Genomic DNA, 17,936 nt, shown 5'->3' on the forward strand with positions numbered 1-17,936 from the left:
CCATCGAGACGACAACATGTGAACTTTAAAGTTGCCTGAAAAAGCAGAAGCCATATTCCAACAAAGTTGATGTTGGGCCAAACACTTAATAGAAAGGAAATAGAGCAATACAATAGCTCTAATGCTGCTCCATGTGCCAGTTCTCCCTTCCATTTCTTCTGAGCAAATGTCTTAATCTATGAATTAAAATGAGAACTTAAATCCATTACAGACCTCCCTCCCTTCCTCTGCAATGCCTCTGGAGGAGTCGGAGAGCTTTCTTATTAAGACGGATGAGCGAGAGGAGGAGCCAATGAAAAGAGGAGAAGGGAAGTTAGACGAGAGACAGAGAGGCAAGAGAAGGGCGAGGGTGTGAATACATTATTTCTCACTGGATTAAGACCGAATTAACGGAATAGGGTATGCCTGCTTGTGTGTGTGCGTGAGTGAATGCGTACAAGCTGCAAGAGGATTACATGCATGGGAGTCTGGGGCATGTACTGTAGGGTAGGCGGAGTTATTTTGAGGAGCAAAGTCAGGGAATAGCGAATACCACCATATTTAGCAGTGATGACGGCAATTTAGGCATATCGTTACCATGGGCTGAGTAATAAAGGTCTCTTATTATGCTATTTTTAGGCATATCTTATGGGTCTCAGATATATAAAAAATATATAAAAAACATTTCGATGATGTGTTTTGCTCAAAATACTAAACATATCATACATTTTAGACATCCCTCATATCCCTCATATCCCAGCCCTGTTAGAGAAACGCTGATTCGGGGTCCTTAGCTTTAAAAAAAAAAGAAGAGGAGGGAGAGCTTACAGTATACAATCAACCACGTTTTGTCTTTCACAAGAACATTATTCCCTAACAAAAGTTATCTTTCTCTAGAATTGCTATGTCCACAATAACTGGGTGTCTTTGTGTTTCTTCATAACACTGTCTTCTTTTTCACCTAAACTCAACATTTACGAGAGGATATCATCTACTTGTTTTTGATTACAGCAGTATTTTGCCTCAGAGTGAACCTTTTAATCTCACATTTCATTCTACATTTCTCAATGGCAAGTGCTTATTAAGCAATGGTGCTATATTTTATGTTTTAATGGAAAAGCATTTATTTTAAAAACATATCATGTGTGAAATCTTGAACCCACAAAATGCAAAGCTCTTACACAGGAACACAACGATGTTAGGAGATATTTCAATGGAAGATGGGATAATAATACATAATTGAAATAATGTAATAGAGCAATTACAATGTAAAAAGTCTCACCTGTGACATTGATATAGACCGTGGTGAAGGCCGCCAGCGGAACAGCAGCCACGTTCTGGGCCCGGACTCGCAGCATGAAGTGTCTGGTGGTCTCATAGTCCAGGGGCTCTGCAACCAGGATGGAGGCCGAACCGTCCTCTCTGTTGGGGGTCAGGTAGAAGCGAACTGGCATGTTGGTCTCTGGGACCATGCCGTCCTCCAAGTTATATGTCACCCTCGGATCCCCAAGAGGGGAGGTGGCTTTGATGGTCTGTTGGATACAAAGAAGAGGATTAAAGGTACATTTTCAATATGATACGGTGTCTCAATCATTTAATAATAGTAATAATTCCTTACATTTATTATAGCGCTTTTTCAATGACTCAAAGCGCTTTTTACATATACACACATTACACATATCATACATCATACATGCAATGGTCAGATACTGTGGACAATACCCACAGGAGCAAGTTCAGGTGAAGTCAACATCTGTCCAACCATGAGCTCTACGAACCCCTACAGTCAGCCTACAGAGCACATCACAGCACAGAGACCACCCTCCTCAAGATCACTAATGACCTCCTTCTCGCTGCTGACAAATCAGTATTCTCATCCTCCTCGACCTCTCTGCTGCTTTTGACACTGTTTCTCATACAGTCCCCCTGAAATGCCTCTCTGACAACCTTGGCATCACTGGCACAGCTCTGTCATGGTTTCAGTCCTATCTATCAACCAGGTCTCAGTTTGTTAGCATCAGCGGCTCATCCTCCCCCTCGGCCCCAGTCAACCATGGTGTCCCCCAAGGCTTCGTGCTTGGTCCCCTACTTTTCACCATTTACATGCTCCCCCTTGGCCAGATCATACGTCAATTCGGTCTCAATTTCCACTGCTACGCTGACGACACTCAGCTTTATCTCAGCACCTCACCATCCGCCCAGCTCCCTCCACAGTCTTTGGTCAACTGTCTCCATGCCATAAAAACCTGGATGACAGCAAATCTACTCAAACTCAACCGTAAGAAGACTGAGCTCATGGTTGTGGCCCCCAAAGCACTGCTCCGGAAGGTTGGGGATCTCCTCCTCCACATTGACGGCTGTTCCATCTCCCCGTCTCCCGAAGTTCGTAACCTGGGTGTCATCCTTGACTCCACTCTCTCATTTCAGTCACACATCAAATCCGTCACTAAGTCTGCCTTCTATCACCTCAGGAACATCTCCCGTCTACGACCATCACTCTCTGATTCCGTGGCCGAGACCCTCATTCATGCATTCGTCTCCTCCCGGTTGGATTACTGCAACGGAGTCCTGTTCGGGGTTCCCAGTAAAGCCCGGACAGGCTCCAGTATGTGCAGAACTCGGCTGCCAGGGTGCTCACTCACACCAAGCCCTGGCAGCACATCACCCCCACCCTGATCCACCTCCACTGGCTCCCAGTCAAGCACCGTATCACCTATAAACTCCTTCTTCTGACTTACAAATCCCTCCATGCCCTCGCCCCCCAATACCTGTCTGGCCTTCTCCGCTACCACCCTCCATCCCGGAAGCTAAGATCATCTGGACAGGATCTCCTCTCCACCCCCGCACCAGGTTGCGGACTTTTGGTGACAGAGCCTTCAGTGTGGCATCCCCCACCCTCTGGAATCTCTCCCCCCCGAAATCCGCAGCGCCCCAACCCTGGACATTTTCAAAAAAGCCCTCAAAACGCACCTTTTTACCAAGGCTTTCCCCACTGTATAGTTAGTTTAATAGGTTTATTTTTCTGCTACTTCCCCCCCCACCCCCTTAACCTGTCTGCCTTTTTTCCTACTCCCCCCCCCCCCCTACCCGACTTGTAAAGCGACCTTGGGTTTCCTGAAAGGCGCTGTAAAAATATTATATATTATTATTATTAGGTGTCTTGCCCAAGGACACACATTTAGGATGAAATGACACCTGGACATCCAGAAATGGTCAGTACTGGCAGCATTGGGTGAGTGGCGAGGCGACGTGCCTTTGTGAAGTGCAACAACATTAACCTTTCGGTTGGTCGCTTGTTAGCAGACCCTTCACGCGATGGCAGAGCTTACAGGTACAGCCAGGGCCGGGCCGAGACAATAAGTCAGGCCGGAAATTATACACCCAGCCTGGCCACTACCAGTTTTTCTTTGTGCCATTTTGCTGGATTTATTTGTCAATATTTACAGCGTTGGGTTAGGGTTATTGCGGAATTACGGCCCCTCATATAATAACGCACACTTCTTTCATTGGACGATGGTATCTTTCTTTCCGTGAGTCTCACAAATACAATATTGCCAAAGCATTAGGAGATATGTCGTATTACTGATGATAGCCCCCTGACTTACACTAATGCACAGTGTACACTGTAGCATAACCAAACAGTGTGTTTTCCCTCAGGATACATTCCTCTCCAGCCTTACCCTCTGCCAATATTCCATTAGCTAAACTCAAGGTTGTGTGTCCGTTTTCCATTTCGAAGAGAAACGGAGGATGTGATGTCCGTGTCATAGTGCTGTGGAGTCCCTTAACAATCCGTAGCTTTTTTATTCAGGGTGCAGGAGGGGTCGTTTCTTGATTGTAACCCTTGATTTGTGATTACAAGTCAATGCATAACCTATCCCATCTCCTGAGAGTTGTGCAAATCTAGGATTGCCATCTGGACACAACAACAAAACCAATTCCTGGGAAATGTAGCTTGTGAGGATGCTACCTCTGTACTTGAACATAAAAGAGGCTAAGCTATTTGATTAAAAAACAACAACGTTAATAGTGATAACTCTGGTTACATGTGTAGCTACTATCCCACACAGAGTACTTGTCTGAGAGAAAAGTCTACCACTTGTTGACAGATGAGATGATACAACATTACGCCACTCTGACTCCTTGGGAGTTTGTTATTTTACCCAATAAATGGAAAAAAAGGTAGAACCAAAATATAAAGTCTGTGTCAGCAACAGATTGTCCATGCAACATATTGGCATGCACCTACACATATACTGTATAGTTATCTTGTCCTTACTTTAGGTTTACATTGAGTCCCCAAGGCCAGTCTTTTGAATTTGACAGGATTCCCAATTCCAAGGCAAAGCAATCAAAAAATGCAATTACAGATTGTGACACTAGAACCACCCGGGTTTCCCAACATGTAAACTGTGCCTGCTACTGTATAATGCATCGGGGTACACAGTGGTGGAACAAGTACTCTACTTGACTTCGTTTCAAGTAAAAGTCCTGCATTGAAATGTTACTTAAGTAGAAGTAAAGGAGTATTACCAGTTATATGTACTTATTTATCAGTAGAAAGTACTTGCTATGCGGAATGGCACTTTTCACAGTATCATACTATTAAATAATATAATGTAATCCTATGTTTTACACTAGCAAATACATGTGTGGAGTTAAAAGTACAATATTTGGCTCGGAAAGAGTAAAGGTATAAAGAAGCATAACATGGAAATACTTAAGTAAAGTAAGTCAAAATGGTACTTAAGTAGAATACTCGAGGAAAACGTACTTAGTTAAATCACCACTGGTTCTGAAACCTCCCCACCATCAGACTCTCATGTACTCTTTGCGTTCAGCAAGTATATTGCCTAATGGACATCAATCTCTTAAACTTGCCATGCTAAAGGTTAGCTTATGACCCAGATGTATAAAGACAGCAGTTGACTAAGTTATTATGACATTAAACATTTAGGAGCATAATTGATGGTGAGAATATGCCTTCTCTATTGGGGTCACATGTACCTGCTCGTGCCTATATATAAATGGCATTTGTATAAGTAAAATGGGGTACTAGACCTTTTGGGAAAAATCACATCCTGGGAGTCTTGAATATTTTATTGAAACAAAGTGAGAATAAAAAAGGTAAATGTTAAAAGTTGGAGGTTCTAGTGCTAAGAGGACAGCTGCTGCTGAGCTTCAAGGGAAGTGTGCATTTTAAAGAGTGGAACATGATCTGCCCAATGGAGAAAAAGCCTTGTGTAGCTCATGATAATGAACGCTAAAATATGAAGGCAGTAAGATTCAAACAGTTTTAGACTGACTCGACAACAGTCCGCTAAAGTCCTGTGGGATCCAAGGGAAATATACTTCATTCTCTATTCCCAAATTAAGCAAAGGCCATTCACCGCTGATGCCAATGCCCCCAATTAAAATCAAAAAGCGCCCATCTCCGACGTGCTGCTGCTTGCCTATGGGCGACCCAGCTGTATGTATTCAACCTATAAAGCACAGCAGTTACACTAATGAGACTGCCTATCAGGCAAACATGCTGATGACCTGTATGTGCTGATTTAGGGCCATTTCAAAACCCAATTGTTCCAAGGTAGAGCTGATGCACACCCGCTGAGAGGTTACATCAGCGCATATGAGCCAAATCAACAATACCATCTCCATTAATACGCAGAACTGCAGGGACCACACACTCTCTCACATCTTAGCAGCACAGCTCAGACACATTCACATTTTCAGATGGATACTGCTCTCGTCTGTCTTTTCATTTCCATCTCCATCTCTTGGATACAAATATTCAATGGCAACTTGAAAGGGCTTCATTGCTTTTCAAGAGATTGTGAGAAAGTCATGTCTATCACTATGAATAATCAAATGCACTGAACAGGATACAGTGTGCTAATAATGTGGGATAAAATATAAAAACAAAGAAAACTATTCAAAGAAATAAGGGGTAACATGAGGTGTTTTCTCTAGCAGGGGTTGGTTAACAATTAGCTCTTTTGAAATTCCACACAATGATGTCTCTAAGTAACACTCTTTTGTTGATCAGCATTGACCAGTAGTGGAATGTAACCAAGTATATTTACTCGAGTATTGTACTTAAAGGTGGGGTAGGTAAGTTTCAGAAACTGGCTCGAGATACACTTTTTGTTATATTCCATGGAATGCTCTTAACATCCCGATAGCAATGAATATCTGAAGTGCTTGACAACAAATCCATAAAAAAATGTCATCTGTAGAAGCCGTAATACTGTTTAAAAGGCCATACTGTAAAAAGGCCATCCAATCCGTTTAGCCGAAGTACAACCAATACTAAACGTATTGGTTGTACTTCGGCTAAACGGATTGGATGGCCTACCTGCCTGTCAGCCTTCCATCGGGGCACACACTTATCTCGTGCCCTCATTGGTCATGTGCGCGTTCGTGTGTGTTGGGAAGTGGCAGATTTTCTCCGGTTGTGTATTTTCAAATTCTAGCGATCTCGAGCCGGTTTCTCAAACTTACCTACCCCACCTTTAAGTATCACTTTGTAGTAGATGGCAGGGTGCGAAAACACTACAACGTCCCATAACACTTCCCTTTGGATAAACATGCTGCAGTTTCAAGAACGATAAAACAACACATGCGCAGCTTTTAGAAAACATTCCCAAACTCGAAGTAACGTGCAGCGTTTACTAAAAGCGCTGCATTAACGAAACGCTACAAGAAGCTCAAAAGACAATGGGAAAAAGGTGCCGGACCGGAGCGCTTGTTGATGTTAAGGGATTATAAAGTCTGCCAACTTTCATTGTCACTGGAAACCTACCATTTGATATTTAAAATCAAAAGTACAAACATGTGTGTGCATAATTGCACGCTTACAGTTGTGAGTACATGAAAGCACTTTTCTCAGAAGGCTGGCTGCAGAGTGTGTACTTCAGTAGTGGAGTGCATCAGATGTTGGAAGGAGGATACTTGTTTCTTCTTGTGCTATGTATGTGTCTATTTGTATCAACTGTGAATCTACTGCATGAGTATGGATGCTTGCTGTTTATATTTTGATTCATCAACTATGATTTATCTTTTTTGAATTTGGCAAAACACATTGCTGTTCGGGAGCCAGCTGTAATTATATTTCAGTTGTATTGTCTGATTGTTAAAGTATATCGGTTTAGGTTCATTCCACTTGATTAAATCATATTTTTTTATTGTGTTTAACATACTGTAACTCTACTGCATTTTTTATCTCATATGAAGCATTTTGTATTGCATTGTATACATTAATTGTTAGACGCTTTTATCCAAAGATAAATACATACTCAATACTGTGGACTGCAGTGGGGTTTGAACCTGTGACCCCCTGATCCGAACACCAACGCACAACGCACAACCCACTGCGCCACAGGCCTCCTGGATACGGTTTTACTTTCATCACTCAGATTGATCTCACCCAAGAAGACCACAAGACCATATGTTTGAACAATTAAATAAAAACTTGTGATAATGAGTTGCAAGGAAGTTGGCTCAAAAGATGGAACCAAGATTTGGGAGATGATTTATACGATATGTTTCGTATTAAACCAGGGTAAAAGCTACACATTTGACGGACAGGCAACACAAAGGTACAAATATGTAATATGTGTTGGAAATACACCAATATGTGTACCACATATAAACCCCCACCCTAACGTACCACGATGGCGTGTCTCTGACGGTGTTTTCGGGTATGACCATGCTGTAGCTGTCTTTGTCCCACTGTGGAGGCTTGGTTCTTCACGTTGGTGATGGTGACAGACAACTCCCACAGAACTGCTCCTGTTCCCCCCGTCTGTAGCCACAATCTCCCTGGTGATGTAGGTCCTCTGTGGCGAAAAAGCGCAAACAGAAGAGAAGGTCAAGTACTTGATTTTTAAGATTAGTGTGAAAGTGATTGCAGTTTCCTTGACAACTGATTAGTATATCAAGATCACAACGTTTTTAGCAAGCGATCCATTTCTACACTTCTGTCCATGGACAAACTAGCGGTAGACCGTAGTTGTGTAAAAACAAACACATTCCACGATAATTGCATTGGTTGAGGGGCTTAGCCCACTGTGGAGCCGTAGAGTTTGTTAACCCTTAAAAGAGCAATTAGCTAAAGTCCCTGCACACCGAAGAAATGGTCTGCTTACTAACTAAAGAAAATACCTTAACCAAGAGTCATGTACTCCCAGTGTGGGTAAATGGAATATGTTGAGACAAACAACTACCATATTGCCACAATGTAACTTTTTTCTTTATGGCCTTTTCTCTCCAATCCTTTCTATGAATACCACATGTATGGTGCATTATAGGGTGAATTGTTTTGCATCGATAATAACATGTGCATAGATTATTTTGCGTTAATGCGATACAATGACATGTTACATGTATTTCTTTAGACACAAACTCAACTTTATTTGAGTGAAGAACACATACATTTTGAAATATGTTACTGCATAGACGATTGATTGGACGGACACAGTAGATTGTAGAGGTGTGGATCATAATGTATTTTAAGCCCCATCAGTCAACTTGCGCTGCCCCTTTAAGAGGGTTGGCAGAGTGTTGCCTGTTTGGCACTGTTTGTCTCTATAGGCTTGCCGTAGTTTCCTTGTTCTAGCAAAGTCTAAGGGAGCACAACCAACCCTGCATGCCAGGTCACTTAACTTGCATCCCTGCTTCCCTCACTTGCATATTTTCCTCAACCAGGAGAAGGGAGAGGAAGCAAGGAAATGTGTTTTAAGAGCAATGGGATGTCTTTTCCTTTGAGGGTCACGTTAAGCGACTTCCGTTTGTGATGACAGCAACAGCTGATGCATCAAGGAGTTTGTGTTTGCAGACATGTTCGTTGATCTACTACTAATAAAAGGCACACAGTTCCGTTATCGCTCCTCTGTTATCGCTCCTCGCCTTGGATGGCGCACCAGAACAACTTCCAGTTCGATCGAGGAGCGAGGAAATGACAAATAAGAGACTTGGCATGTACCCCATGCCCCCAGGAAGAGCGCTGGCCACTGACGCAAAATTGTGAAGTGGCCAAGCGGGGGTATTACACTTACAATTTAGTCCATGACGCCATTTGGGCCAACAATACAATTTCCCATTGACTTATATTGGGAAAGAAACGTCTCTAAATAGCGCATACCTCTTAAAACTAAATAAACTACCCAGTAAGAATGAATGTATAGCCCTCATTTTAATCAATAGGGTATCAAAGTTGTGGGGGCTTATGGAAAAGTGCACATGCTCCATGGGTCCAGACAGGCTTTTCAATCGTAAGGCATTATGTGGTTTACGAGTGTAATCATGAATAGTTACAAATGGCTTATTATTGACTATGAAAGTTTCTCTGAATGCAGTATCCATGAGGTCCTCCTAGAAAGTTCTGCCATATAGGCTTCTCCACACATTCTGACCTTTTAAATGAGTTTCACATTAATAAGTGCAATAACTGATTTTCATCAAGTTTTTCATACACTCTGACCTGGTATCTGTTTTCAAAAGTTGTGATGCTCTGCAGTTTTTTCAAAATCCAATATTTACTCTGAGCAATTATCACAACTGATATTCTCACAATGGCAAAGGCTGAGATAAACATGTAGACAGTGCCTGCTTGTGTATATTACTTTGTGCAGATGTGCTCATCAGTGGAAAAGTGTTGTATCTTCAAACATGGACTTGTTTTTGCGGATCACTCTCCGTTCACTGGCCTCGTGCCATGTGTTGGTGTACGATGCAAGGTGAAGTGGATTACAGACACAACTTCCCTTTGGCACATGAACGTGGTGAGTTGTTACTTTTGGGGGTTTAATAATTGACTTGTTTTGCACACTATATGTAGCAATTTCCTCTATTGCTTGTTCATGTTCCCCCCAAGATTGTTTTTCTGGCTAGTAGTGAAGCAAGGGGTTAGAGGGAGTGAGATGAGGAACATTTCGCCAATGTTATCTCTCCTGGTGCCAAAGAACAGGCAGTGAGGACATTGAACGTGTTCAGGCACATATGCAGGCTTCCAGCTACTGGCCAGTGGATCACAACCCCTTTACTCTTCCTAACAAAATGCTTGTATACTTGTTTTCCCAGCTATGTTCTAGAAGAAGTAGCACATTGTTGTCGTTTCAATCTGAAGGTCATAGCTAGACTTTCATCAAAATTACAACATTTTCCTTGAAGTGCTTTTGTGCTACTTGGAGTGGATTAATACGTGTGATCAACCCTAAGGGCATCCAAGGGTCTTTGTGAAAATAAAAACCCAAAGAGATGAAGGATTACACGTGCAGTTGCCATGTCTGCAATAGGGATGGGAACGATTCATCGAATATTCGAAATTATTCAAGTATGAGAATATGAGAATATGAGTTTTCTTTTTTTGAGGGGTATCTAAGTTGATTACATGATCAAATGGGATAATTCAATGTATACAACAGTGCCATAGCTAAATGTGTTAGGTCTAAAGGTGTGTTTTGCTCCGCTCACCGGTCCCTCACAGCGGGCAGAGCTGCAGGTGCTGATCTCTCTCTCTCGCGTCCGGGTTATACTTCACTCGTGTTTATGTCCAAATCCATCAGATCTAGCTAGTTCTAGCCAATGATATGGCTGCTGCCCCTCCCTACACGCAGATCACGCAGACTCAAACCTCATCTTATGCCCACATTCCAGCTGAGAGGGTCTTCTCTACAGCTGGCCTGATTGTGAATGGCCTCCGCACCCGATTCTCCCCTGAGTAGACATGCTCATATTCTTAAAGAAGAATGAGTATTTGATAGCTGCATTCTGTGCATAGGCCCCTGCTATAGGTTGTTGATCTCTGTTGTAATAGGGTTACGTTACCCTAACCCGTTATGTTGTTTGTGTCTTTTCATTTAAAAACCAGTTATGTTTTAAAGCATGAAAGCTGTAGGCCTATAGCTGTCAACTGTTCAAACTGTGATCACCAGTTCAATACATTTGACAAATTCGACTTGGTTTCTATACTTATTTGAACATGTACTTATTTTTTTTCTATTTATTTATTTTTTGTCAACATTTTTCCCAATTTCGAATATTCGAATATTTATTTGCTTTCAAATTCCCATCCCTAGTCTGCAACACTGGCAACAAAGTGGAAACACCTTTATAAAAATGGAAAGCTGTTCCAAAAAGGGTTTGGCAATATCTGTTTGTGCAGAGTTCTTTTTTACCTGAGAAATGGGCTGGTTGACATACACCCAGCCCGTCAGGGGGTTGACCCCGAGGTACTCCGGCTGTTCACTGGACATAGAGTACGTGATGGCTGCGTTGGTGCCGAAGTCATCGTCATGAGCCGCCACCCGCAGGAAGCTAGTCCCGATCATGGTATCCTCACGGAGGAAGTCTATTGGAGGAGAAGAGGAGGTTTGCTTTAAGCCTTAGGGTTTCTCTGAGTGCTGTATTCGTCAGTAACTTCAGAAAACATAAGCAAATGAAGAAAACTTTGTTTGACATTCAGAAAAAACCACTGTACACAAAGAAAACACAACCTTGTTGAGAAACATATTCATCAATTGGACAGCAAAGACAAAATGTAAAACACAGTAAATACAGTGGTGATGTATTTTTGTAGGCCATACTGGAAGTCCGCATCGCCAGGGCTCCCTCGACAAAAAGCCAGGGGATTGTTCCATTGGATTTCAGGATATTACTGAATAACATCTTTGGCAAACACACGTTTATTAAGTTATGTTCAGCAGGATTATCTCCACATACTAACACCACTTTATGATTTTTGAAGCATACATACAATTGCCAAAGCAGAAAGGTAATAAAAAATAACAAAATAACTACTGTATATAAACTGTTGTGTCACCACCGCTAAGCTAAATGCAGCTAATGCTTGGTGTGATGACTTTTTGCAGTCTCAATAAGTCACTTGTAAGCAAACGTTGTTTTTATGTCACGTAGAAGCTTTTGGAATTCACCAGTGGGGTATTTACTGACATATTTGTTGTCGTCGAACAACATATGAAAATCTTATTTTAACCACAGACCTTAAAACCTGGGAACTGGAAGTGCTAAGATGCTAACTAGTATCCTGGGTTTAAAGACTAATGGTTGCACCAAATGGAACTTAGTTACCACTTACCTTAAACAAACATTATCTTCAGTAATATCAGAATCAGTTTTGGATGTTTTTTTTCATCCACTTCTTGTGTTTTCTTACTGCAAGCTTCTGTGGCCCAAGCTCTTTTAGACTACATTCCTCAGACTTAATCTATACAAATGTCTACTTACACTCATAACGGATGTTTTCAAACTTGGGACTGTTGTCGTTCTGGTCCAGGATGAGGATGTTGAGCTGACAAATGCCAATCAAGGGGTCAGCGGCCCGGTCGGTGGCAGTCACTGTCACCGCGTATTCCCGTTGGCGTTCGCGATCAAACTTCCTGGCAGTCACAATTACTCCTGCAGACAAAAGGATAATGAGGGTGATCAGACTGCTACATCGTACCAAACACCGCTTGGTCTCATATCCCCTGAGCATTTTCAATTTAACACCAAAATGATTTTTTTTTTTTATGTTTGCCTTGAAGCTTAACTTGAAAGACAGTCGAGCGGATGAGAAGAACAGGAAGGGGAATTACAGTTTTTCAAGGCAATTATCAATCCAAAGAAATAAATGATTTTTAGACATGTATAACATTATGTTTTCTTCTGGAATCAAAAGCATGTTGTTTGGCAGCTACTATTCTTGTTTTTGGGGTTTTGACAATACATCCTACTCTTTGACTTTACCATGGAACCTGGATGGAACACACCATGGGAAAGTAACCCTGCCCTGCCACAGGTTTCTCTGCTGCAGTGTTTGGCCTTGGGTTTGTTTTTCCCTACCAACATTTTGAAAGTCATCCAACAGTATTGTATCATTTTCAGTTCATATTGAAGGGTTGAAGGAGATTGATTTCATATATACCAACTGCAAAAACAGAATTTTCAGGATTTAATATGTATATGATGATTTAGATATCCAGCTTTATGATCTGCAGGTAAACACTGACAGCTATCTCTCATGGCCATTGTAAAAATACAAAATATGCATTTTTCTGCAAGGGAGATGGTACTGAAATTGATACATCTTACTGTAGGTGATACATTGATTATTCAAACGTTTACTCTGAAAACCTGTACTAAACCATACGGAGCCCCTAAAGGGTAATGAAAAAAGTATCTTGTGCGCACGAGATACTTTTCTTATGGTTTAGACACATCGAACTGCCCGATTATCACGCCATATTATTCGTTTTATGAAGAAGATGTCTGGTCGCCAGGGCGTGTATGTATGTGTGTGTATGTGTGTGTGTGTGTGTGTGTATGTGTGTGGTGTGTGTGTGTGGTGTGTTGTGTGTGTGTGTGTGTGTGTGTGTGTGTGTGTGTGTGTGTGTGTGTGTGTGTGTGTGTGTTTCTTCTTCTTTCACTTGGGAATACACATATATCTATGGAGTTAGCCAGATGTGTGTAAATTACTGTTCATGGTAATTTGAAAACAAATTGCTGGTGTTGGCCACACGAACACACCGAACACACACACAGAATGGAGCTGAGCACAAACACACGAAACACATCATGCGCCCTGGTGACCGGACATGTCCTTCATAAAACGAGTAATAGGGGGAATAATCGGCAGTTCGATGTGTGTAGAGGTGTGGTGTGTGTGTGTGTGTGTGTGTGTGTGTGTGTGTGTGTGTGTGTGTGTGGTGTGTGTGTGTGTGTGTGTGTGTGTGTGGTTAAAATGTAGCAGCCTCGATCTCTATTCAGCTGTTCTAATGAAGGTAAACACAGTGAAGGCGCTGCGTAAAAGACACAGCTCTCTGTATTCCAAAGCTAAACCGCATAAGAATCCCTGCTCGGATGAAAGTATGTGCACTCTTCTGTGTGTGCATAAGAGAGTGAGTAGGTGTGTGTCTGTGTGTGTGCGTACCTGTGTCTGGGTGTATACTGAATGCAGGTACGGTGGAGTCTTTGTGCATGAAGCCGTATGTGACCCTGCCATTGGAGCCCTCGTCAGCGTCCACTGCATGGACCTGCAGGACAAACGTCCCGGCCGGCTGGTTCTCCAGCACCGATGTGCTCTCTCGGTACTGCTGACACTGAGGATGAGAACATGGAAACATAGGTCAATACTCCATTCTATAAGAACTGCAATCAAGAGTAGGTGGGAGGTGGAATATTATTTATTTTGAAATAACTTGTTGATGAAGAAAGAAAGTTTGTTGTCCTGTGTGAGATAGATATTAGTAAAGGGATCAGGGGTCTTGAAGTCTATCCCAGCGTCCATTGAAATGACGGTTAGGGTTTTTGCCAAAAGGGCTCAATAGCTGCTCAATGATATGCTCAGTGTTCTTGGGTAAACATGACATTTTATTTACTGAACTTTTAGCATCTGCTTTGTTTAGTTCTGTGCAAAAACACATCTTTTTTTATTTGAAATGGAACACAACACTTGACAGTAAGCCTTCAGCAGCCTACGGGAAATAGCTGCAGTGGAATCCATAAAAGCGGATTTTCAGTGACTACTGTTAAAGCAAATATGATACATATTTGTCAGCCAAACAAAACCTTTTGTTATTGTGCCATGTTTGATTTAACAGAACATTTCAATGCACGATTGCAGATGTGGTAACAACAGATTATTTTTTACAATGCTTTGGTAAACAGATGTTTCACAGGCAAATATATATCACACATACGTATAAGATCAAAAGGGATAAAAGCGACACATTGTTCACTAACAATTACATTGACAGGAATGATGCACCTGCAATGCATGCAGATGAACAGCTGGTGCTCCATTGGAGACACATTTAGTTTAATTGAATTACTAAACATTTTGTAAGTTAAACCAGGAAATGTTCCTCTTATTGTGTAGGGAAATTGGGTCAGTAATGTTTTTCATAATCTCGCCATGGCACAAACATGCCGAAAACATGTTCTCCTTGTCGATATAAAAACATGCTGCCATGGTTTTCCTTCCTTACCACCCACACTATGCCGTAATAACCTCATGTCAGCACTGGGAAATGGTCATACACGCTTTAAGCCATACACAAAGCACAAGTGGGAACCACCATACACACAAACACTGGGTGTTTCTCAATGTCGAGGAAGGCTGCTCCAGAGCCACTATTTCAAGCATACTACGTCATCGAGTGCCGCCGAAGGACTGTTCCAATGTCCAGCATACTTGGAATTCTACCGAGCCCGGCGTACTTCGTAGCGGAAATTTAGAGGCTGCACATGTGTAGACTCCACGGTCTTAAAATCCCCACAATGCTTTGCGCACGGACCAATTTCCAAATCTTTGGCGGAAATCGCATTCCATTTAAGGCGGGGCCTCTCATATGACGCACACCTGTTAGCCTGTTCCACCATTCTTCATTTTCCGAGGCTAGGAAGGATTCTTGCCTCGCTTGTGAAGCAAGTGACTCGGAAGACCACGTGCTACCAAGCAAGCGTCCTCGACATTGAGAAACACCCCCCTGTCATCCTACAGGCTATACGACTGTTGAACTCCTGAGCTCTGCGAAGTACTTACAGTATGCAGTATTTATTCTACTATACCGCATTTAGATTTACATCGTGTTTTTATGTTATTCTATATCTATATATCCTTTGGTTTTTGTATTCCTTCATACGCCTTGGACTTCTTTCATTCCAAAACAACTCTGTAGATATTGTGACAAATATGACAAAGCATTTAGATCGTCAGTCTTTTGAATCTTTAAAGAATATATCATGAAAACAGATGTCCTCACTGGCAGTCTTGTTTCCATCTCAAAAGATGAATGTAAAGTCATTCTGCAATACAAAATGAAGCCAATTTTCTATTGAACGTGGAAGAAAATCATAAAGAATACGATGTTCTTTCTGTGTTTGAAATTGCAAAAAATTAAGTTGTTCTGAGAAAGTCCACATTTATTTTTTGGAATCTTTGCTTACTCTCCATTCAACATCACATGCATCGTCAGAGTCATCAGAGAGACTCTTTCAGTTGTCGGTAAAAAGCAAAGTAGCTGCTCCGTGTTTGGGTTCTCAAAGAATTTGTCAATCGCTGAACTTGTCAGACACACAGGGAGCTTTATTATCCTCCTTTAAACGCTTCCTGGGTTTCACTCACTCCCCCTTTCCCTCCCTTCGGGTCTCTCGTCTTTCTCTCTTTTTCCTCTCACTAGAGTATTGATGCTCATCTGCCACACTCTGTGAAAGGAAAGCAATCCCTCAGCACTGCTGGTTGATGTCTTGCTTTAACATGCAATGAATCAGTCAAACTTATTTTTATTTTGTCATCTTCCAACATTTCCTGGTTCTTCCCATAGTTTAAATGTTTTTCTATCCTTCGATCTAATCGTTAAGCAATGCTTAATACGTCTTCAATCCTTCAATTGTTGCATCTGTAGTCATCATAGGCTTTTTTTAAACGGTGTGCAATGTATCAAATCTCCTCTGTCAATGTGAAAAGAACCAGCGTTTGAAGACTAGACAATAAACAAACACACACAAAGTTAAAATACAAGATGCCTCGATTGCTGTTCATCGTCCCTAATTCTGTGATTTTCTTGGACAGCATCTCGAGGAACAGCGAAGGAGAGTGTCTGCTTTGGTGAGATTATAGTTGTACCGCTGATTTTTGCAGACGATATGCTTTAGCTTTGAGGGTTTGCAGCTGGTGTGGCGGTTGGGATGAGAGTCAGCACTTTGAGGTCTAACACCACGGTACATCTGTTTGGGTTTGATGTCGGTGTGGCTCAGTCTGCATCAATTGCTGGCTTTAACCCAAACCAAAGATAGAGCTCTGGATACACTAGTGACTAGATGTCAAAGTTCCTTCCGTCACCTGGGATCACAAGGTTTTGGGGAAAGACCTGAATAATTAAATTGTTCATGCAAGCAGTTGAAAGTTTAGCTTCAAAGGGTGGCTGGGGTGAGGAGCAAAGTAGTTTGGCAAGGAACTGCTCAGGGGTAAACCAATCCACCTTTTTTCTGTGGAGGAGAACCAGTGTTTAAATACAATTAAAAAGACTGGACATCTTTCTGCACATTGATATGACTGCACATGGTCCCCTGATCAAAGCATCCTTAGCTAAATGTACTACATGTTCAAATTGATAAATCAGAATTGAATATTTGGACATATGTATGTATGGATGGACGGACGGACAGACGGACGGACGGACGGACAGAGAGACAGATGAACAGACGGATGGATGAATGGGATCAGATACAATTCACTGCGCAACAAGTGGTGAGTTTAGCACACTCACCCCAACAGGTTGTATTGATGGTTGTTGTTGTGTGTATTTTGCCTAACAAGGGTATATTGTCACTAATTGTAAAGCACTTACTCATCACTGTACCCTGTATACCAAGGCAGGTTTGCCATCACTTACGGTACTCAGTCACTGGTACACGTTTATCTATAAAGCTTTGTTGGGTAAACTCCCGTATTCCATCTGCTCTCTGATAACACAGAGAGTTGCAAGCAGCTATTGTCTGAGGTCACATGATGTAGTCTTGTTAGATGTGCCCAAGAGCAAGGACTGTCTTAGATAAGAACAGCTTTTATCTGCGCAGCTCCACTTGCTTGGAACAATCTTCAGCAAGAATTGAAACTGAGCAATCTGATTCCTCCGCATGTTTTTAAAGCTAGGCTAAGTGAAATGCTCGTTGATACAATGGGCACTTGTAAATGTCTATAACTATGTAAATGTGTCCTGTAAATATAATGTATAATGTCCTTTATTGTTTTATGTTTCATGTGGAACCTATTTGCTGCAGGTCTCCCTTGAAAAAGAGATCTATGATCTCAAGGGGACCAATCTGATTAAATAAAGGTTTGAAATGAAATGAAAATGTGTGTTGCTACAAATGTAAGTCTATGAATTAAGCCATAGAAGAACTGGTCACAGGGGGTTGATACATGTCATAGTGATTTGTGCCACCAGGTGAAG

The 17,936-nt window shown here is 41.8% G+C and overlaps 1 protein-coding gene across 1 annotated transcript in view; it reads right to left on the reverse strand.

The window, feature by feature from the left end:
• LOC117462450 (neural-cadherin-like) overlaps positions 1 to 17,936 on the reverse strand; it is a 575,403-nt gene that overhangs the window by 302,293 nt on the left and 255,174 nt on the right. The window contains 7 exon segments of the mRNA XM_034104697.2: positions 1,262 to 1,511; positions 7,639 to 7,719; positions 7,721 to 7,756; positions 7,758 to 7,817; positions 11,157 to 11,329; positions 12,226 to 12,396; positions 13,910 to 14,078. Of these exon segments, the coding sequence (XP_033960588.1) occupies positions 1,262 to 1,511; positions 7,639 to 7,719; positions 7,721 to 7,756; positions 7,758 to 7,817; positions 11,157 to 11,329; positions 12,226 to 12,396; positions 13,910 to 14,078 (940 nt within the window).

The sequence above is a fragment of the Pseudochaenichthys georgianus genome, chromosome 3 (assembly GCF_902827115.2).
Source record: "Pseudochaenichthys georgianus chromosome 3, fPseGeo1.2, whole genome shotgun sequence".
NCBI classification, from domain to species: Eukaryota; Metazoa; Chordata; class Actinopteri; order Perciformes; family Channichthyidae; genus Pseudochaenichthys; species Pseudochaenichthys georgianus.